General features: G+C 39.5%; 1 protein-coding gene across 3 annotated transcripts in view; it reads right to left on the bottom strand.

Moving 5' to 3' along the window:
* Nucleotides 1–231: 231 nt before the first annotated feature.
* MYO16 (myosin XVI) overlaps nucleotides 232–23379 on the bottom strand; it is a 700871-nt gene continuing 677723 nt past the window's right edge. For all 3 annotated transcript variants that reach the window (XM_064361880.1, XM_064361879.1, XM_021677383.2), the window contains exon 35: nucleotides 232–3672. In XM_064361880.1, the coding sequence (XP_064217950.1) occupies nucleotides 3445–3672 (228 nt within the window). In that variant the 3' untranslated portion in view covers nucleotides 232–3444. The remainder of the gene's footprint in view (nucleotides 3673–23379) is intronic.

Here is a 23379-nt window from a genome sequence, read left to right on the forward strand (position 1 = left end):
TAATATTCAGTGCTTTATTGCCCAGAATAGTACCTCTTTATTTTCTTGACAAAGCATAATCATTAGAGAGCCATTCTGAGGGTAACTCTAATCCACACAAAGCCTTGGACTTTGTATTTTGAGACTATTAATACTGTGACTGCCGTCCTGGCTATGAATGCTTTTGGGCCTCTGCTGCTTTTCATATCATGTAAGTAGAGCAAGCACAATCAGATGGTCCTAAAGTAGTGACTAACACACACCTGCTTCTCTTTCCACAGCAGAGAAACCACACAATTAAACACAAAGGGCTTGCTTACTGATTAAGGAGATTATGTTTAAAGGATCTGTCTACACTGATTTAGAAGATTGTGTTTAAAGACTCTATCTACAATCTACTAGGGTTTGGCTCTTAGTGTATGAAGGTCAACAAATCTTAAATGAGGCAGAGGGTCTACCACAGAGGTTAAATATTTCATGTTCACGATGATCATAGTACCCTCGTAGGTGACTGTCAGGTTTACCTAACAATGACACAGGCCTCCGTGCTTCAACTTGGGCTAATAGAGAGTTGTGTGGTTTGGACACACATATATGTGGTTTGTGACTTCCTTACTTCATGTAAGGTCTCCCTACAATGGTCATGCATCATCATTGTGCATATATTTTGATACAATAAATTGGCAATTTCTATATATCAAATTAAGATGGCATGGACATTGGAATCATAAAGATGAGAGTTTATATTCTAATGGACTACTTAAAGCTATAAGCTTCAATTTCAGTATCAATACAAAAATGATAAAAATTACCTTGTAGGCATATGTCAGTGCTGTGGACTGTACTGTGTCCTCCCAGAATTCCTGTGTTGAAACCCTGATCCCCAGTATGATGGAATTTGTAGGCAGGGTCTTTGGGAGATGATTAGGTCATGAGGGCAGAGCCCTCATGATGGAATTCATGCCATTATAAGAAGAGACACCAGAGAGTGAGCTTCCTCCTCTTCTTCTCTGAACATGCGAGGGTGTGATGAGAAGATGGCCATCTGCAATCCAGGAAGCAGGCCCTCACCAGACACAGGATCTGCAGAAACTTTGGTCTTGGACTTCCTAGGCTTCAGAACTGTGGGAATACATGCTTGAAGCTGAAGCCACCCTGCCTCTGGCAATTTGTTACAGCAGCCCTCACTGAAATAGCTGATTTAGGAATCATATGGGCTGAGTACCTCACACAGTCACCACAATGCTCAGTGAACACTTAAAACAAGTTCTTGCAATGTGCAGTGCTTGAACGGTTTATTTTTCACCCTGGCCTAGATATATTGTGGGGAGGAGGAATGCAATTCAAAGTTTTAATTCAGCCAAGATCGTTAAGTGCCTACTGTGTGCAAAGCTTGGCCCAGGAAGCCATGGATCAAGGGAAAGTTGGCTTCTTTCATTGCTTCCTGGCTGGAGTTGGAAGTCAGAGGGACAGAGATGAGAGAAACAGGCAGGGAGAGGGGCTCGGCTGCCGCCAGGCTGGATGTCAGGCAGAACACTTCCTGTGGTTGTCGGCGGGCCGAAGTAGCATTGCAGTAACTACACATTCACCATGTGCTTTTGTTTGTTGGGTTTGATGCTTTGGCATCTGGGGCCCTGATGACCTTGGAGGAGCTGCCCTTCCCAGGGTTAACCCTGTCCAAAAGATAGTGATGACTCACCCCAGAACGTGATTTTCAAATACAAGTCCACCAATCTGGAGCCCACATCCCTGGAGAGCCTCCCCTGTGGGCTCCCATAGAGCTGTCATTCCAGGCCACCCTCTACCCACCCTAATCACCTCAAGGCCAGGTCCCGGACAGGTAGGTGCGGCTCCTCCACCCCAGAACCCACCCACATTTCTCAAAGCAGCCAGTTCTATGCCTGCTTATCCTGCCATGCCATTTCCTAGTGTTGTGCAAACTAAAATAAAAGGCTACCCCTATGCCCTCTGCTTCCTGGCTGACCTTGGTGGGCCCTGTGATGGCAGTACGTGCTCCCTTCTTTGGGATTTCTGAGTATGACAAACCTTCTTTTCAATGGGACTCCCTTCCAGACCTGTTGGTCTCAACATACCTAAATCATCATAAAGCCTATACTGTAAGACAAATCACTGGTGTCCAAAGTTTGCAAAATGCTATGGGCCCCACACGAAGGGGCTCTGGTTGAGACCACTTCATTGCCCCTACTTCTCAGACCAGAAAACACAAGAGTTCATGGGAGACAAAAATAACGATGACAAAAGCAGTAGAAGAACGCAGTTGTACGTCTTTATTGGCACAGTAACTTTTCAAAGGCTGGTATGAATAAAAAGTTCCAAGAAGCAAGACAAGGTGGTCTGGAGCCACTGCTCAAGCCACTGCTCAGAACTTTCCAACAGCCAACGAAAGCACATCAATGAACGAGGCCTTGCATTATGGGAGGGTTGAGGATATACAGCGAGGGAATCATGCAGTGTAACTCCCAGGGGAGAGCATCGTGTGACGCAGCCCCTGCTGCTCAAACCAGTGCACGGCAGCGTGCTCATCTATACTATGCAGGCCTTTGAATGAATGTGACCATTTTATGCCACCAGCTATGTATCGAAGCCACACGTGTTTAACCGAGTGTCATGTGATTGCCTGTGACCTATGCTGAAGTCGGGAGGTGAAATTTAACTAAAGGGTGCACAATCCACTTATCCAGAAATACAGGGCATAGGAAAGAACAGCCTCCTCATCTGTGAGTAACACCTAAAACATGGGACTCCGTTCATAGTTTTGCAAGGGGTGACACTGGCAAAGCTAAAACAACAATGTGGTTTCAAGGTTTGAGGTGCTTTAGGTTAAAAAAAAAGGACTGTGGAGGAAAAAAATAATCTAGAAATGATTTTTTAAAATCTGTATTTTGAAGAAAGGGAGCACCACCAATTGCATAAAGTTATAAAATTACAGTAATAAACATGTAAATAATTATCAGGTTTGTCATACCAATGAAACACAAATACCTACAAAGAAATAAGATATATGTCCTGTATACTGTATTATAATAAAACCATTGGAAGTACAATAAACAGACTGTTGAACGGTAGAAAAACAGCTGTACAGGGTGTGCATGGATTGCTCCTTTCCTCCACCACGCGCTCTCTCTGCCTGTCTCCACACGTTTCCCAGCCTCTCTCTTGCTACCTAGAGGTAGCACGGAGCTGAGCCGTAAATGAGGAGCCTGAAAATCAGAGTGTATCACCACAAGATGGATAGGAAAGAACACATATACACGCACACACACGTGCGCGTGCACACACACACGCGCGCACACAGGATCTCATATATTTAGCGTCTGTGTCCTGTGCTTTTTTTGTCTAAATGCATGGAAAGAAGACACAGCATGTGTCAGAAGGCAGCCTTCTGTCGTTGCAGCCTGGAATCAGCAGGCAGTTCTATTTTGTGACTCTGCAGTTCAGGCCGCATCAAATGGTGGTGTCCCAGAGCTCAGACGGCAGCCTGTTGCAGGAGGCGCCTTCGGGCTTCTTCAGAAGACTAGGCTTCTTGCAGGGAGGCGGGGGAGGCACTCTGGGCTCAGCGTGGTGCAGGATCTGCTGCCAGTCTTGTCCTTCCTCACAGAGCTTTCTCCTCCAGTCCAAGAGTTCCTGCAGGGCCACACTTTCATTCTCTGAGAGCCTCAGCTGATGGATTACCTGTGGGATGAAGAAAGAGGGGAAAAGGGTAGCACCAAATACTGTGAATGAGTGTGAGGTGTGATAGCAACGTCTGGATACAAACGGGCAGGGCTGGAGCTGAAAGCGGCAGCCTCTTTCCGCAATCTCTATGCACTGCTGCCTCTGGAAACAGCCCTGGGCTAGGGAGGCTGTGAATTGCTGAGTGAAGGCAATGACTGCAACAGAACACGGGGAACTAGGTGGAGTGTGAATGTGGCTGCACCTGCAGAGGCTACAAGAAGGAATCAAAGTCCGCTTGACCTACGCCTTCAATTATTGTGTACATTCTTATGGCATCTTGTACGTTTTCTTCACTTAATTTCTATCCATAATAGATGTTCTCCTATTAACAGAGCTTCCTCAAGCTTCACTCCATCCTCGGAGCCGCTCCTCCATCTGTCCACATAGTCAACAGTCAAACATGACTATGAGGCTTACATGACCTCACTTCCTTCCGTAAGGCATTGCCCAAAAATGGACCCATACTCATGAGGGGTCATTCTTAGACAATATAGAATCAAATCGCACTTATGTAGAAACTGTTTTCAACCATTAGCTGTTACAAAAGGCAGTCACCAAAATATCCAGTGAGCTCATTCAAGGCAGGCTAGGTGTGCCTGAGAATATTTGAAGCCTCTTTGGGGTATCTACCTGCATGCTCTATTTGGTGGTAGTGAGACAAAACAATGAGCTAAACTAGCAACTGTGTAGTCCCTCAGGCTCTGAGCCCTCAAAGATGGGAACACTACGGGCCTTTGCAGGAAAGCATCAAAACATGTAATTGTATTGGCCACGTCATCTTGTGTCCCTATGGACCCCGAAGAGAGACACCCTGCAGACCGAGCTTATCCCCTGACTTCAGCGAGGGCATAAGACAAGCTGGCTATGTGGTCACCCTTTCTCTGCCAGATGCCAGACGTCTGTAGCAGCTGGACATTACAGATATCAATTTTTCTGACAATTCTAAGGGAGTAGACTGGTTAAAAAACATGAGATTCTGGAAAACAGAATGGGAATACTGGGGAGAATTCAGAGGAAATGAGATGACTTATCCCACCTCCAAAGCACCAACTGGTTTGTTCCAGTACCTTTTCTATCTCATCACAACCCTCTCCATTAAAATGAGAGAAAATGAAACAAAACAGAATATAAGTCATTATGGATCTTATGTAGAAAACAGTCACTTGAAAGCAGCAAAGGTAGTTAGTGTTCCAGGCCCAATTCTAACACCAACATCTGAGCCTGCTGTTGCCCCAAGAAAGAGGACTTTCAAGGCTGAGATCAAGGAAATGATGTTTACAGCACAAAGGTCAAACCCATATTCACAGTCCATAACTAGAGAACTGGAGCTGGTTATTAGTAAAAGGAGCCTCCCCAATTGAATTTACAGACAACGAGAGGAAGGAAAAGCTTAAGGGTAGAAAAGAGGACTATGGCTACTCGGTCCCTGAGCAATCTCCAGACATAACAGAGAGTGAGCTGCAGAGCAGACTGGGCCCCTTAAAAGAGTATTTTTGCTAGTCTTTAATGCTACATCAGAATGACCTGGAAATGAGAAATTCTGCTGGGCAGATGCTTGTAGAAGCCAGATTGCTTCCACTCTCAGCAGAGTAAGCCAAGAAAGCAAGGTGGTGGGAGCATGCATGAAATGAGGTTGTTTAGTGGACACTTTGGCTGCACATATGCTAGGTGCTTTCCCAAGCACCTCCCAGGCATTAGCTCGTCAGATCTTAAGAGCCCTTCTTAAAGTGGGTGCTGTTATTTTGCAGGTGAGGAAACAGGAGCAGGGCAGTCAGGTCATCTGCCCAGAGCCACGTGGGAAATGACAGATCCTGGCAGCCTGGCCCAAGAGTCCATGCTTTTAGCTGTGACTCCACTGTGCTTAACCCAACTATCGTTGCCTGGGATCTGATACAGGCTAAGAATCAGAGCCCCCTGCACCACGTTCCTCTTTCCTTCTTTTTCTGAATGGGACCACAGTCATATCTCTGCTTCTCCAGGAGCGTGTGCCAGCTCCTCCATCATCCTCCACCAGTGTGTGCTGTGCTGGTTACATTCCCTTCAGTCTCATTACTGTGGACATGGAACATTCGTATTCATGTTCCTTGGCACACATTCAGCATACAGTAGTGATCTTTGAAAACAATGTCACCGGATTAGGAAAAAAACATTTAACCGATGGAAGAATATCTCTACCATGTCAACTGATTTTTTTCCCCAAGCTTTCTTGAGACACCATCTTTCCTAAATGACACAACTTCATATTCACTTATTTAGAAAACAAACTGGGGAACTTCCACTTCTGGATAAGATATAATAACAGGCTACAGCACGTTACTGTTCCCATTGTAAAAATTTCAAAAAAGAGTCAATTACAAAAATCATTTTTCTAAAGCATCGGGAAATTCTGACAAATCGAGAAAATTCCAGAGGGAGTGAAGCTTTTTGAGGTGAACTGATAATTACCAGCTGCTTCCCCCACCCCACAGGACATCTGCCAATTCTGAGCTCTTCTCCAGATCCAGAGAGTCTTTTCTGGAAGAAAGAGAAACCACACGATATCTTGGAGTTGCATCTGACTAAGGAAACTAAGTGGAGACTTGGGCATCCTCAAATGCACAGCCATTGTCCACAAGGGACACCTGTTTAGCTGTTCACCTGAAAGGGTGATGGCTGCCTTAGGCTAAAGCTTATAAAAAGCAGAATGAAATCTCCTACAATGACAGAGGTGCTTCAGAAGTAAAACCCTGGTAGGGGTGATGATGGCTTCCAGCATGTGGCCAGTCTTGTCTTAAAACATTTGCTGGATTTTGAAACTGTGTGAGGCACAAGGCTGCAGAGCCAGGCTGGGAGCTCTGAAACACAGGGCTGAATCTGCTGTCATCTTTCAGTGCTAAGGAACAAAGACCTCTCAATCAAAGGTACAGGTGGATCAAGCCTGAGGATTAGGGGAGAATCGGGGGGAGACTGGTTCTCCAGCACAGCCCAGCGAGGAACTACCCTAAGAGTGAAAGTTGATGTCTTCACGGAAACACTGGAAGCCAGAATTACCAGGGGAAAAAAAGGTCAATGTAAAATTCTACACTGAATAAGAAATACCCCTCAAAAATGAAATGATAATATTGTTTTTTTTCTTGCTAGTTTGTTTGAGTTTGTTGTAGATTCTGAACATTTGTCCTTTGTCGGATGTATAGATTGTGAAGATTTTCTCCCACTCTGTGGGTTGTCTGTTTACTCCACTGACTGTTCCTTTTGCCCTACAAAAGCTCTTTAGTTTAATTAAGTCCCACCTATTTGTTTTTGTTGCATTTGCTTTTGGGTTCTTGGTCATAAAGTCTTTGCCTAAGTCAATGTCGAGAAGGGTTTTCCAATGTTGTCTTCTATAATTTTTATAGGGAAATGCAAATCGAAACCGCAATGTGATACACCTTACTCTCGCAAGAATGACCATTGTCAAAAAATCACAAAATAATAAATGTTGGTGTAGACGTGATGAAAAGGGAACACTTCTACACTGCTGTTGCGAATGCAAACTAGTAAAACCACTATGGAAAACAGTGTGGAGATTCCTTAAATAAATAAAAGTAGAATTATCATTTGATCCAGCAATCCCACTACTGAGTATCTACCCAGAGGAAAAGAAGTCATTATATGAAAAGATACTTGCACATGCATGTTAGCAGCACAATTCGCAATTGCAAAAATGTGGAACCAATCCAAATGCCCATCAATCAATGAGTGGATAAAGAAATTGTGGCATATAATGATATATATACATACACATATATATACCCTATATATGATATATAGGATATCATATATATACCCTATATATGATATATAGGATATCATATATATACCCTATATATGATATATAGGATATCATATATATACCCTATATATGATATATAGGATATCATATATATACCCTATATATGATATATAGGATATCATATATATACCCTATATATGATATATAGGATATCATATATATCTATAATGTGTATATATATATGTGTGTGTGTGTGTGTGCATATATATATATATATGATGGAATACTACTCTGACATAAAAAGTAATGAATTATTGGCATTGGCAGGTACCTGGATGGGACTGGAGACTATTATTCTAAGTAAACTAATTCGGGAATGGAAACCCAAACATTGTATGTTCTCACTCATAAATGGGAGCTAAGCTATGAGGATGCAAAGGCGTAAGAATGACACAATGGACTTTGGGGACTGGGAGGAAAGGGCGGGAGGGGATGAGGGATGAAGGACTACAAATTGGGTTCAGTGTATGCTGCTTGGGTGATGGATGCATCAAAATCTCACAAATCACCACTAAATAACTTACTCATGTAACCAAATAACACCTGTTCACCAAAAACCTATGGAAATAAAGACATTTTAAAAAGAAAGTGAAATAAAGATGCTTTTGGACAAACAAAAATGAGGAAATTTGTCATCAAAACTCTCACACTGATATAAAGAAATAAGTAAGATTTTTTTTTTTTTTGATAAAAGAAGATGAGTCCAGATGGAAGAAATGGAAATGTAAGAGGGAATTAAGAACACGGGAATTAGCAAACCCATGAGTAAATATAAATTATATGCTTGGAATGTCTTATAAACTTTAAATTACATGAAGAATACAAGTGCATGCCAACAATAACTGCAAAATGCTGTTACTGGGATTAAATAGAGTTTCAAGGTCTGAAGATTCCAGCAGTATCAGAAAAGCGGTCGAAGTTATCAAGTCCGTTAGGAAGCAATGAGTCAAGGATACATGTTTTCTCCTCTTGTGAATAAATGTAATATTTAATCAAAGTTAATATAACAGCGAAATAATAAATGATGCATGTTTTCTCCTCTTATGAATAAATAAAATATTTAATCAAAGTTAATATCACAGTGAAATAATAAATATCCAATTAATCTAAAAGAATGCGTGAACTGTAGAGGAAAGGGTATACAAATAGAGGCTAATTCCTTACAAGACAAAGTAAAGCATAAAAACCAGAGAAACAGGATCCAAATCTCCACCCAGCCGTTGGTATTACTCTTCCGTCCCCTTATGGCATATGCTGTATTTATCTTGATGCTAGTGTGTTTGATAGACCATACAACTCCGTGATTTCACCAAGTGCAAAATACATCCACTCCATATTTCCTCTAAACCCTAAACTCTTTTCAGCAGCTTTTCATAGTGACCAAAAATACACTAGATGTGACCCTCTGCTTAACCTTCATAATAGGAACAGACTTAAAGATTTGAGTCACTCCATAGAAGCCTAGCTGCACTGCTAGTCTGCTGAGAGTGACTTTCAGCAGCTGCTCATCTGAATCAGGCTTGTCGGGAAGGATTTTGACAAAGAATGTCCAAATCCCTTGAGTCATTGCTTCTCTTTTTGGAAAAAAAAAAAAATGCTCTCTTACACTTTCAAAGCTTCTCAGTGTTTATTAAAAAATCTGAATTCCCAAGCACCTTATAAAAGGTGAAACTTACTCACACAAACCCTTTGAAAGCCCTTTCTTAACGAAGATATCGATGTCTTGAATAATGTAGTGAGTACAGGACACCACATTTGAATCAACAGACAAGAACTTTGCATAGTTCTTTGATAAGCAAAGATTTGATGTTTGCAATAACCAATTAACATTCAGAATAAACCCCTTTATTGAGGGATTTCATGGAAATTTTCTTATTTTCTATTACAGACATCAACAGCTATTGAGTAAAATCCACTGGGTATATAAGAATTGCCAGAATGGCTGAACTAAGATGCTAACATCTTACATTATTGATCTTGATTTAAAATAAAACCGGCCGGGCGCGGTGGCTCACACCTGTAATCACAGCATTTTGGGAGGCCGAGGTGGGCAGATCACGAGGTCAAGAAATCGAGACCATCCTGGCCAACATGGTGAAAGCCCGTCTCTACTAAAAACACAAAAAAATTAGCTGGGCGCGGTGGCGTGCCTGTAGTCCCAGCTACTTGGGAGGCTGAGGCAGGAGAATTGCTTGAACCCGGGAGGCGGAGGTTGCAGTGAGCTGAGATCGCGCCATTGCACTCCAGCCTGGCGCCTGGTGACGGAGTGAGACTCTGTCTCAAAAAAATAAAAATAAAATAAAACCAAATAATTTTCACAGGTTATGTTATAATGAAGGTTAAAATTCTATGTAAGACTGTATGATAGGCCACTACCTTCAACCTAGTCGAGAGGGCATTTTAAAATTATCATCTGTGAGACAAGAAATAGAAGATCAGAAGAGGAGACCAGTATTCCTTAACAATATTAATCTGCTATATTTCTATTTACTTATTAGATTCTGAAAAACAAGAATTACTTTTCTCATAGATAGTGAAAAAGCTTTAAAATTTCAGAATAGCAAACAAATGCAATGATGAATGCGAGCTATCTAAATGGCAGCCCCATACTATAAAAACAGTACAAAGTATTTAAAATATTGCTGTAAAATCATGTAAATCAGTGTTTATCCATTCTTTAAACTTTAGGTCCTACTGGTAGCAACAAAAACACTCATGTCTTCCTTTACCAATTTTTGATAATCACAATAAATTACATATTATCAAAAAAAAGCAATAGCAATTTTGTAACAAAAAGCTTTAGTTTTGATATCATTTCTCTTCAGAAAGAGAAAAAATTTCCTCTGGGGATTAAGGATGCTGCTGGCAGTGTGAGGTTGGAGTCAGCTGGCTTCACACCAAGTATAATTTATCCTGATTTGTTTGTACAGTGCAAAAGATGCCATAGTGGTATCTTTCAACTTCAAGCTCATTTTCCATTGCTTTAAAATATTTATTATCTTCAGCCCTTATCCCCACTTCAGATAACAAGTCACTTACTTATTTTCTTTTCTGGAACTTTTATAATAGTCTTTGTACACAGAATCATTATCTTTTAGAACCAGAAGGCGAGTGTTATGACTGGGGAAGTACAAAGGGCTCCACATCTGCAAACCTTTGCGCTCGAGGAGCTCCTGCCTCGTGAATATGACAAACGCTCTGCTTTTCAAGGAGCTTTTAGACAAACGAAACACCTAAGTGTCTTAAAGTGTTACACATGGCATAGAGACAGAGCAGGGCAAAATGACGTGGGTTTTTTTTTAACTTTTTTATTAAACCATTTACCTGGGAAAAGGAGCTTTATGGAGGTAAGTCTGGGGAGGCTTCACAAGTTAATTAACCTTTGGTCTGATGGTTGAGAAATGAGATGGGTACCTAACCAGTTAGAAAAGGGGAGAAGGACAGACAGGGAGAAGGATTTCCATAGGATTTGACGTAGACAAGTGACAGGAATGGCACTGAACTTCATTTTCTAACAAGAAATGACAAACCCATGTGGAATTGGAGGATGGTTTTGAGCACAGTCAGTATAGCTGAAAAACCTGGCCTCTGGAGACCGAATGCGTGGGATGGAACCCAAGTTTGTGACATACTTGTGCAATGTTGAGCAAGCATTCACTGGCTTCCTCACCTGTAAAGAGGGATCACAAGAAATTACCTGCCTTGTAACAACTTGGTGTGGATTATATGAGTCACATGAGCAGGTGACTTAAAAGAATGCCTTAAAAAAAAGTAGAGAGTGCTGTTTAAATATGAGCTGTTATGATTGTGCTATGGTTAGCTCCTTGACTTGGAAAAAATCACTAAACACTGCTGAATTATGATTATCCTGATGACTAAATTAAATAATGCTAAATGAAAGCACTTCTCACGATTCATGGCCTCTTATAAACATAACATAATTTATTCTTTCATTACCAAAAAGCAACCCTGAAACTACTGAGCAACACATTGGACTTAAAACATAACTATGATTTATATATGAGTCAAAACTAAAGAAACTTTTACAGGAAGAAAACTGAAAACAATTAGAGCTTTTTTGAATTTTAGGGGTAAGAAAAAGAAGAGTATAAAGAGACTTTAGTGACCTATTTAAACAGTTGTTAAATGTAATGCTTCTGAAGTCAGGGTTGACCTATTTAATAGTTGTTAAATGCAATGCTTCTGAAGTCAGGGTTTGTATTTTCAGGAGTCTTCAAATTCCTTCAACAACTTAAAATGTATTTGCATTTATATATTCATGATATCTTTTTAAAGTAATTGTGATTTGTATCATCTTGAATATCTACATTTCAAGCTAGTGCTCAATGAGATTTTTTGTCTTTGAATTTAATTTACAAGTAGGATGAAAGAAGTATTATTATTTATATTGTTGTAGTTAATGAGAAAAGAGCAGATGGATTTAATATGCAATACATATTCTTTTTCCTGAAAGAAAAGCTACGTGATATTGCAAAGTAGGGTATGTTCAAAAGTTGACTGTCAGTTCAAATAGAGATAGTGGTAGGGGTTTGGTTAGCCAGTGGTATAAGGTGGGAAAAATGCATGAAGCTTGATGGAACTTAATGAATAGAATAATCAGTGCACATATTTCCAACAGCCACGTCATTTCAGCTAAACAAAATCTCATGCCTAACATCAATGCTGTGAATTGAACTTTTTTTTTTTTTTTTTTTTTGCTTTTGTAGACTTTCATCCTACTCAATTGGTCAATTTGCTTTGGTTTTGTAGCCGAAATGAAAGCTAAAAGAATAAAGAGATTGTGTGCAACATTGCGAGTCTATACATTTAATTAGCATTGTTGTGAAATAATTTAAGAAACTTTAAGGTCAAGGGGATTTTTCCTTGATTTAAAAAGTATCATGTGTATTACAAGAGTAGGAGAAATGTTGATCTATTGCGTGTGGATAGAATTAGTTACTGCTTCACAGGGCTATGGTGTCCTTGGAGCCTCAAGTGAGTAAATTAATGTCTACCTAGCACAAAGTATCCAGTGTACTTGCTCAGAGAGTTTAAATGGAGTAAGAGTATGAATGCATGACCCTCGTTTGAGAGAAAGGAGAAACGTTATCACACAATATTAAATGTGTGGGTCCATTAAAAAAAAAGTCTTGGGGGTAAATGGGCACCTCAGCTCCATCAAGTCCAGGAAAGAGAAGAGAAGAACGGGCCTTCAAGCAATGCCAGGCTTCCCCTGAACGCATTCTTACACGTGAGTTGTATTTCACATTCACAGATTCAGCGAAGGGATTTTCAAGCACTAGAAAGCTCTGGGAACTTATTAAAAATGCTCGGCTGCTCTGAAATCACACAGGGTGTGGGTGGTCCCTGCCCATTTCTTGCTGTGAATTCAGACATGCCTAAACAGGCCTGAATGGTCAGCGGGTGGAGCCTCTGAAGGAGAGGGGAACAGTCACCACGGACTCCCGGCGGCCGAACAACTACCGCGGTGCCTTAGGGTTAAGGGATCAGACAAACGTACGTGTCCTAAATTACTATGTTTGGATGGCACAGAAAATATCGTACGATTCTATAACAGGTACAAAACCCAGGCACTTAGAAAAGTGTACAGGCTCTCTGACAGTTTAATGTCTTTGAAAACAAAATTGTTTGGTGAATAAGCTAATAATACACTAGTTATCCCATAATTTGTATTTTTAAAGTTGACATTCAAAAGAGAGCTGAAAGTTTCAAAGTTTGGGCTCCACTTGCAGTTCTGTAGTGAGAGAGCAAAGTCAGTTTATAGGGAGCTAGGAAAATCTGACGTCCAAAGAAATTGACAAAAGGAGCCATTCCACGGACACCAGTGGCCAGGGCAGTATTATTACGGGAGCACTTAGGGTGACGCCAGCGTTTCTCATACGCAATCTCCTGTCAGTTTAGACCACCTAAAATGTGACCTGAGTTAAACCTCTAACACCACTATGTTCTCCTTTCTGCTCTTAAGAAAGAATTATATAAGGTAAAAGCTAAGTCATTTGCATTCAATAAATGTCTATGCCTCTGAAGACCACTGAAGACCAGAAAAGCATTTCAAGCTCCCAGCATGTGCGAACAGATACATAAATGATCACGATCCAGACCCATTTCCCTATGGGCTGCAATACTCACCCTCAAACAAAATCCCTTCATTCATCAGGTTTCCAACAAGAAGATTCCTTCATAGAAATGGTAATTCTTAGGAAATTACAATGCTACTTAAGATACTAGTGATTACTAACTTGACAACTCAGTGTGGGGATTTAAAAAATGGTTTTATTCTGTTATTGAGAAAACCTTGGTGATTTGAAATTTAGACATTCAAGACATGAATCTAGTTTCAATTTCCATACTTATATTATGAAGTATCTTGTGGCTCCCAACATCCAGGAGATATCAATTAGATGGGAAGACAGAGTTTGATAAAGTGATGTAAAAACGGAGATTATGCAAGTGTTTTCTCTAAAGTGAGGCACTTGTAATTAGTTCACTTATTATCAGGGGTTACAAAACACTAAATCTCTCACAATCTGGAGGAAAATGCAACGTGATCTAAAGGCTTAATGAGGTTTATTGCTTATGTACATATTTACTAATTTTCAATAATTTCCTATTGGGCAATTATGAGGTCCAGAGCATGAACTAATTAAAAATAAAATGTAAATTTTCTTCACCTTCTATGGATATGCATTCCTGTGGATCATATTAATAAATGTAAATTAATAATTTGCTGCTGATTTTTAACTTAAGTCTTTCCCTTCAAGGATAAAAATAGTCTTTGTTAAATAATTCATATGTAAAATCATGTTGCTGTTCATTTGTCACAGAATTGATTTTTCTATTGACTATTCACCTAAAGGTGAAAAGAGGCATTTACTGACATTTATGGAAATTAAAAGAAGGAAATGTCTTGGCTGACTGAATAGTGAATATTAGTGTTTCAAATGCAAATCACATTTCTACTTGGTGCTAACAAGATGTTGAAGAATTAAAAATGTTGAAAAATGAAATTTGAAAAAACAGAGTCTGTAAAACCAAGGTGTACTTAAATAAATCCTAAAGATATAGCATAAAATGTGATTTTAAAAAGTCTTTGATTAAAAGTTTACATGTATCTATACTTCTAAAGAATGAAAAAAAATTATCTGAAAGTAAAAACGGCACTTCTGGTTTTTTAAGAGTTGGGCCTTCCTAATTCAGAAATATTCGTTTATATAGCAATACAATTAAATTCATTCTTGGGATTTTGCTTCCTTTGTTGCTTAAGGTTTAAAAAAAAGGGAAAATGTCCTTTAAAAGACATGTTAAAAGTTTTATTGGAAACAAGAGTAGCTATATCTGGACAACAGTGAGGAAGGAAAGCCAGAGAGAGGATTTGCATTTTTTACCTTATCTGGATGCTTTAATTTCTTTAAAAATATCAACAACTATTTTTTACTTTTATAATAAGTAACACTATATTGGAACACACTTAGTATAATTTAAATACAAATTTATTTGCATTTGGCAGCTGATTTTAACCTCTCTACACATAGCTGTGAGTAAAAATGGACTCTGATGAGTGAACGTATATGTTTCCTCATACCAACTGAAAGTTATAAAGTAGAAACTTAAAATTTTACTACAAATCATGCAATATAATTAATTTGTGACATTTAGGATAAGGATTTTGTATGAACTCTGTTCTCTTGCCACTTTCTTTAGAGAGAAAAAACTCTGTCTATATAATTTGCTTGCTCAAAAATCTTTAATGCCACTGCCTTCCCCTAGCCTAAAGAAAGAATCAAGCCCATATGCTTCGAGAAAGTTCTCTATATTCTGGCCACACTGAATTATTCTAGCCTCGTCATCATCCATTGTGACACAGTCTCTATATTTCAACCCAACCAGATATATGTGGAACACACCCTGGAATTCTATTTTTCTTCCCTACAAGCGTCCTGGTTTGTACATCCAAATTAAAATACCCTGCCTGATGGATGCCTCCTCAAGGTTTCTGAGGCCCATTTCTAGTATCAGCTTCATGATATTGTCTTACATCCTTAAAGCATTTTCACATGTTAGTACTCTAGTATAAACACTCACAACTGTGTGAAATGTACAGGTTAAATATCTTTAGCCTCATTTCATAGATGCACAAAGTCACCTTTCCAGCCTAAAGTCACTTGGCTAGAAAGTTGTAGAGTCAAAATGCCAATTCAGGTACAGTTGAGTTCAGTCAACTTTTATGTGTATTAGTTACACTGCCTTCCAAAAAAGTTTTCCCTGTCAATCAATTAATAAATGTGCTTCAAATGTTTATGAAAATGGAAAGAACTGTGGTGGTTCTATAGGAGTAAGCCAGATGCACACAATCCGACCGCCTCCATCAAGGGGTTTTTATTCATACTGAGAAATGAGATATAAATGCATAAAAATGTATTAAAAATAAAGATGCTTAGACAAGACACAAATACGAAAAATTTAAAAGGCACAATGGCATTAACTGATTAATAACTTATGTACGTGATTACTGCTGTTGGAATACAGAGGAGAAACAACTCATTTAAAGGCAGTATGGCCAATGCAATGTGTGATTTGATCTGCATTAAAAGGATGAGTAGGACACAAGAAGAGGAAAGGCTGGTTGGGTTAAGTGGTGTAACAAATGGTATTCATATTTTGCTTACATGTATATAATTATTATAAAACCGAGAGAGAAAAGCCCTGTGAGATGTGGTACAGGACTTGACAGTTGACTTTGGAGTAACAATAGAGTTGTGAGTAACTAGGAAAGGTGGTAAGGTGAGGAAGGCAAGGGTCAGAATCACGGTAGCATGGCACCCACAGCTTTCAGAGACAGGACTCAAGTAGAAGGATACTGCTTCCGACTTGTTACATTACCCGGTATCTTAATTTACATCGTCTTGCAGGACATAGCTTAACTATGAATTCAGTAATTTCTCAAAATAGTTTTTTCCAGAAATAATCATGCTATTTAATCATGTGCAACAGTATTAAATAGAATTAAATAGGAATGAAGAAAATAATTTTGTGAAACTGTATTTTAACAGAACCCAAACCAAGTAGATTTAAAAACATCAACTATAATTGGAAAAGGGCACAGATTAACAACTCAATGGGATCCAGTAGCAACTCTAAAGTCCAGTGACCTGTTAGTGACTGCTTGAGAACTGGAGGCAAGACAGGCACTTCTGTATAATCATTGAATGCCCTCAAAAAGTGCTGAACCTATTAAAATATTTCTATTTCTCAGGGTGTCCAATTTTTTACAGGGAATTGACTTTTCCCTTCAGCAAAATTAAGTTCATTTATTTTTGAAAAATTTTTAAGAGTTATGAACTTTATATACACATAGAGAACATTGTGTGTGTGTGTGTGTGTGTGTGTGTGTGTGTGTGTGTGTGTGAAGGGTAGCTTGATGGAGCACCAACTGATCATTATTTTGTATTAACATTTCTTATTAGCAATATTCCTATAATTCTATCATTGGAAGGCATGAAGAGGCATGATTTTGGCTTAGTGAATAAAGATTACTGAATAATGAAAGCTAAACTTAGGTACCACAAATATTACTGCCTAACAGCAACAATAAAATATTAAGCAAATAAATGATGAAGAGGTCCCAGTTAGGTTACCCAAGATGCTATAACAGATAAATCATAAGTATCAGTGGCTTGGCACAAAAGAAGGATATTTCTTGCTCATATTGAAGCCACAGTCTGATGAGTGGGTGACCTTTCGTGTCACCATAAGTGAACCTGGCCTCTTTTTGAGACTTGGAGGATTTCGTATCCAGCTTTGGGGTGAGAAAGGTAATAGAAGATCAGGCAAGGTTGGTTTGCATGGGCTGCACTTGTAAATGGTACCCCTCACTACGGCTCTCATTCCATTGGCTAGTCTCAGTCAGATGACTACTCCTAACCACGAAGGGTGCTGGGGCATGTAGTTTAGCTTTGTGATTCAGAAAAAGAAGGCATGGATTTGGCAGGCACAGCATCTGCCACTGTGACTCTGGGGTCAATACCAGTGCCTTTAAGATACTGTCAGAGGAAATGATGTGGGTACAAATGTTAGAGAAAAGAAAAACAGATATCAAGGAGGATTAGGAAGGAAAAGAGACAAGACTCTGCTGTTTCAGCATAATGGAAATCCTTCTATTCTCTTAGCCTGAAATTTGCTTTCAAAATTGTCAGAAAATATGGGGCCCAGGTTCCCTGGAGTCTCTCTTCCAATTCTCAGATCTCTTGAGCAGAAACAAAGCTATATGTGTCATATTTTCAACTTACAAAAAAGGCAAACGTTTAATCTTTACTTACACTCTGAACAGATTAAAGTTTCCAAACCTAGTAAAATGATTTTAAAGAAAGTTGTAATATAATATAGTCATAATTGGTGTTTTATATTTAGCCTCTTGTTGTAGTTCATAACTGGAAAGTATCCCTTTCCTAGAATTAACACTTATAGTAATTTCAACCCCACTTGAACATCTAGCGACAAGTAGAGTAATCTCACTGCAGCCACACTGGCCATTCTGCAATGCAGGCATGCTCCTACCTCAGGGCCTTGGCTGTTGCCTTTGCCTGGAACACTCTGCCCGGACTTCAGCACTGGTCTCTCCCTGACTTCCATATCTTTGCTCAGGGAGGCTTTTGTTGATCCCTGATTTACAATTGCAACTCCACCCAGCCTTCCTCCTCACCACTCTCTACTCTGGTCCCTCCAAACCTTGCTTACCCTGTTTAACATTTTCTACTTTCCACATTTTTTTTTTCTTTTAGTGTATTACACATTTTACTTAAATGCTGCTTACTTTCCCATGCTAGAATTTAACTTCTATGAGGACAAGCATGTTTGCTTTGTAACAAGGTATCCCAAGTGCCCAGACCTATGCCTAGCACAAGCAGAACTGCTGCTCAGTGAATGAGCCTTTGAAAATCCAATTTTATGCAATCCACTCTCTTGGAATTCTAAATGCTAAATGTATAGTATTATATGCGTTAAGTTGCTTTATGCATTGCTTGTAAATGCATGCATATAATTGAATGGAATTATAAACCTTGTGTATTATTCTTGATAGGTAGTGTAAGGGATGTTCCATAGTCATTTTCATTATATGTCACTTTCAAATTATATAACTTTACAAGCCAGTCACTGTATAAAATGTGACTTCACTTTAATTTCGTCCAACCAGTGAAGCAACTGCCTGTGATCCCAATTACCAAGTTTATTGATACATTTTTAACATGGAATTAAATTAAAAATATTTTGTAAAGTTAGGGAATAATATATCAGTCCGCTTCTCTTAATTCTTCTGGGGTTGCTACTGGTTAACAATTACATTGAGCTGGCAAATTATTGAATGCTTTGTGTTTGGAATTCAAAAGCAATTAAGATGCATTTAATGCACTCTCTATAAACTCACAGGTCTATCAAGGTACTCACACACACACACACACACACACACACACACACAAATGATAATATTACACTGACTGATTGTATGTCACTGAGGCGATATACTCAGTATTAGGAGGAAGCCAGAAGCACAGCCTTAAGTTGTGAAAAGTTTGGAACAAAAAAAATGTAAAATTACATTGCTAACTCATAACATTCTCAAAAACAAAGTCCAGGTAGCTTAAATCCCTAGATGTAAAAAATCAACCTAAACTTTATAAAAAACATAATAGGATGATATCCTTATGGCAGGCAGCAGTAAAAGAATTTTTTCTCTTAAAAAAATTGCATAAGATTTTTTTAAACAGAACAACACAAGTACAAACCATGAAGGTAAGGATTAACCAATTTGACTATATTAACCTTAAAACTTGATATGGGATAAACACATAAACCGGTAAGCCCACTACAGTCTAATTCCCTCACTGATTACAACTCAAACTTTCTATAAAATACAAAACATCTTTCTGAGTAATTGGGAAAGTTAACAAAAACACAACCACAAAAAACAAGCAAATTGTGGTAGGGAATCAAAATGTAGAGAATGAAGGCAGAATAAAGGCATGCTCAGGTGAAGAAAACTAAGATTTCTTGGGCCTACTGTAAATGAAATGCTAACGGGAGAGCTTTAAGCTGATGTTAAATGATACCAGAAGGAAACTCAGAACTTCAGGAATGAAGGAGAGCCACAGAAATTCTAAGTATTGGGTTAACATAAAAGACAATTTTTCCCGACTATTTTCTCCCTGTATGACGGTCAAAATTGAAAGTTACAACATGGCCTGGGGGGTTTCAATGTACATAGATGTAGCACATGAGACAACACTGCTAAGTAAAGACAGGTGATACAGAGTGAGGGACCAAGATGGTTGACAGGGTGGACTGAAATCAGGTGTGTATATATTATGATTTTAATTTACCAACAGGTAATGTAAAATGGAATTTTTAAAATATGCAAATAATCTGTAAGAAGCCGTCATAAGGAAACAGAAGAATGAAAACAGCAGGGACAATCAGAAAAGCACATAATAAAACTAATATACGTTGTGATGGTGAATGCTGTCAACTTGATTGGATTGAAGGATGCAAACTATTGTTCCTGGGTGTGTCTGTGAGGGTGTTGCCAAAGGAGATTAACATTTGAATCAGTAGACTGGGGGTGGGCAGCATCTAATCAGCTGCCGGCACTGCTAGAATAAAGCAGGCAGAAGAACATGGAAGGAGCTGACTTCCTGAGTCTTCTGGCCTCCATCTTTCTCCTGTGTTGGATGCTTCCTTCCCTTGAACATTGGACTCCAGCTTCTTCAGCTTTGGACTCTTGGACTTACATCGGTGATTTGCCAGGGACTCTCGGGCCTTTGGTCACAGACTGAAGACTGCACTGTTGACTTCCCTACTTTTGAGGGTTTGGGACCTGGACTGGCTTCTTTTCTCCTCAGCTTGCAGATGGCCTATCATGGGACTTCACCTTGTGATTGTGTGAGTGAATTCTCCTAATAAACTCCCCGTTATATATTCATCTATCATGTTCATTCTGTCCCTCTAGAGAACCTGTGTAATACATACTTAAATCTAACCATATCAGTAATTACATTAATAGACAGGGTCTGATGAAAGATTATCTGATTAGATAAAAATAAATAAGACTCATCTGTTATGTTGCTTACAGAAATCTCATGTTGAATACAGAAATATAAACACATTGAAGGGATGAATTTTTGGGGAGGAGGAGGCAAAATGTTCTAAAATTAGATTGTAGAGATAGTTGCACAACATTAAGAAGTTAAGAAAAAACACTGAATTTACATAACTTAAAGGCATGGGTTGTGTGCTATGTGAATTATATCTTGATAAAACTATTTTTAAAAAGTAAATGATAAAAAAGTACCTTGTAGACAATGAGCAAAAGAATGGAGTGGCTATATTAATTTCAGACAAAGTAGACTTTTGACAAAGAAATACAAATAAAAAATGAAATTGTATAATGATGAAAAGATCTTCACCAAAAGATGCAATAATATTAAAAGTCTTTGTATCTAAAATATAGCTTCCAAATGCATGAGGCAAAAACTGATGAAACTGAAAGGTGTGAACAAAGCCACAGCATAGTTGGAGACTTCTGTGGTCTTCTCTCAGTAATAGATAAAAAATGCAGCCAGAAAGCCAGCAGAGACATGGATGTGGACATGAGTAACCAACCTAACTCTTCCAGAATACTCTAGCCAATGGAAGAAGAATACAAATTTTTTTTTCAAGTACACAAGGAAATTTCACCCAGACAGGTCATATCCTGGGCCATAAAACATTTTAGTACATTTAAGAGAACTGAAATCATACAAGACATACCCCCAGATCATAGAAGAATTAAACTAGAATTCAGATGCAGAAAGGTACCTGAAAAACCCCAAATACTTGGAAAGCATCAATATTAGTCAAAAGTCCCATGGGAAATTAGAAAATGTTTTGAACTGAATGAAAATGGAAACAAAACAAGTTAAGATTTGTGATATGCAGCTATTACAGTGTTGAGATGGAAATGTGTAACTCTATTCAATGCTTTTATTAGGAGAAAAGAAACGCTTCAAATCAGTTATCTGCACTATCTATTTAAGAAAACAGAAAAAGAGAAAATTAAACCCAAAGCAAGCAAAGGAAAAGAAAATAGAGGCTGGCAAGATGGCTGAATAGGAATGGCTCCTGTCTGTAGCTCACAGCAAGATCAATGCAGAAGGCGGGTGATTTCTGCATTTCCAACAGAGGTACCTGATAAATCTCAATGGGACTGGTAGGACAGTGGGTGCAGCCCAAGGAGGGTGAGCTGAAGCAAGGTGGGATATTGCCTCATCAGGGAAGTGTAAGGGGTCAGGGAACTCCCTCCCCTAGCCAAGGGAAGCCATTAGAGACTGTACCACACAGTCCGGCCCAGATACTGTGCTTTTCCCACGGTCTTCACAACCCGTAGATCAGGAGATTCCCTCTGGTGCCTATGCCACCAGGAACCTGGGTTTCCAGCACAAAAATGAGCAGCCATTTGGGTAGATGCAGAGCTAGCTGCAAGAGTTTTTTTTTTTTTTTTTTTTTTTTTTTTTTTTTTTTAATCATACCCCAGTGTACCTAGAATGCCAGTGAAACAGAACTGTTCACTCCTCTGGAAAGGGGGTTGAAGCCAGGGAGCCAAGTGATTTGGCTCTGCAGGTCCCACCCCCATGGAGCCCAGCAAGCTAAGATATACTGGCTTGAAATTCTCATTGCCTGCACAGCAGTCTGAGCTTGACCTGGAATGCTCCAGCTTGATGGGGGAAGGGGCATCTGCCATTGCTGAGGCTTTAGTAGGTGGTTTTCCCGTCACAGTGTAAACAAACCCCCTGGGAAGTTCAAACTGGGTAGAGCCCACTGCAGCTCAGCAAGGCGTCTGCAGCCAGATTGTCAGTTTAGATTCCTCCTCTCTGGGCAGGGCATCTCTGAAAAAAAGGCAGCAACTCCATTCGGAAACTTATATATAATACCCCAATCTCCTTGGGATAGAGCACCTGGGGGAAGAGGTGGCTATGGGCACAGCTTCAGCAGACTTAAATGTCCCTGCCTGACAGCTCTGAAGGAAGCAGCGGATCTCCAGCAGACTGCCTCCTGAAGTGGGTCCCTGACCCCATGTATCTGGACTGGAAGACACCTCCCAGTAGGGGCCATCAGACACCTCCTACAGGAGAGCTCTGGCTGGCATCTGGCAGATGCCCCTCTGGGATGAAGGTACCAGAGGAAGGAACAGGCAGCAATCTTTACTGTTCTGTAGCCTCCACTGGTGTTTCCCAGACAAACAGGGTCTGGAGTGGACCTCCAGCAAACACCAGCAGACCTGCAGAGGGGCCTGACAGAAGGAAAACTAACAAACAGAAAGAAATAATATCAACATCAACAAAAAGGATGTCTACTCAGAGACCCCATCCAAAGGTCACCAACATCAAAGACCAAAAGTAGAAAAATCCATGAAGATGAGGAGAAATCAGCCCAGAAAGGCTAAAATTTCAAAAACCAGAATGCCTCTTCTCCTCCAAAGGATTACAACTCTTCACCAGCAAGGGAACAAAACTGGATGGAGAATGAGTTTGACAAATTGACAGAAGTATAGACATCAGAAGGTGAATAATAACAAACTCCTCCAAGCTAACGGAGCATGTTCTAACCCAATGCAAGGACGCTAAGAACCTCGAGAAAAGGTTAGATGAATTGCTAAATAGAATAACCAGTTTAGAGAAGAACATAAATGACCTGATGTAGCTGAAAAACACAGCATGAGAACTTCGTGGAGCATACACAAGTATCAGTAGCCACGTTGATCAAGCAGAAGAAAGGGTATCAGAGATTGAAGATTAACTCAAGTG

The sequence above is a fragment of the Aotus nancymaae genome, unplaced genomic scaffold (genome assembly GCF_030222135.1).
Source record: "Aotus nancymaae isolate 86718 unplaced genomic scaffold, 86718_ANA_hifiasm-v0.15.2.pri h1tg000044l, whole genome shotgun sequence".
In the NCBI taxonomy this organism is placed as follows: domain Eukaryota; kingdom Metazoa; phylum Chordata; class Mammalia; order Primates; family Aotidae; genus Aotus; species Aotus nancymaae.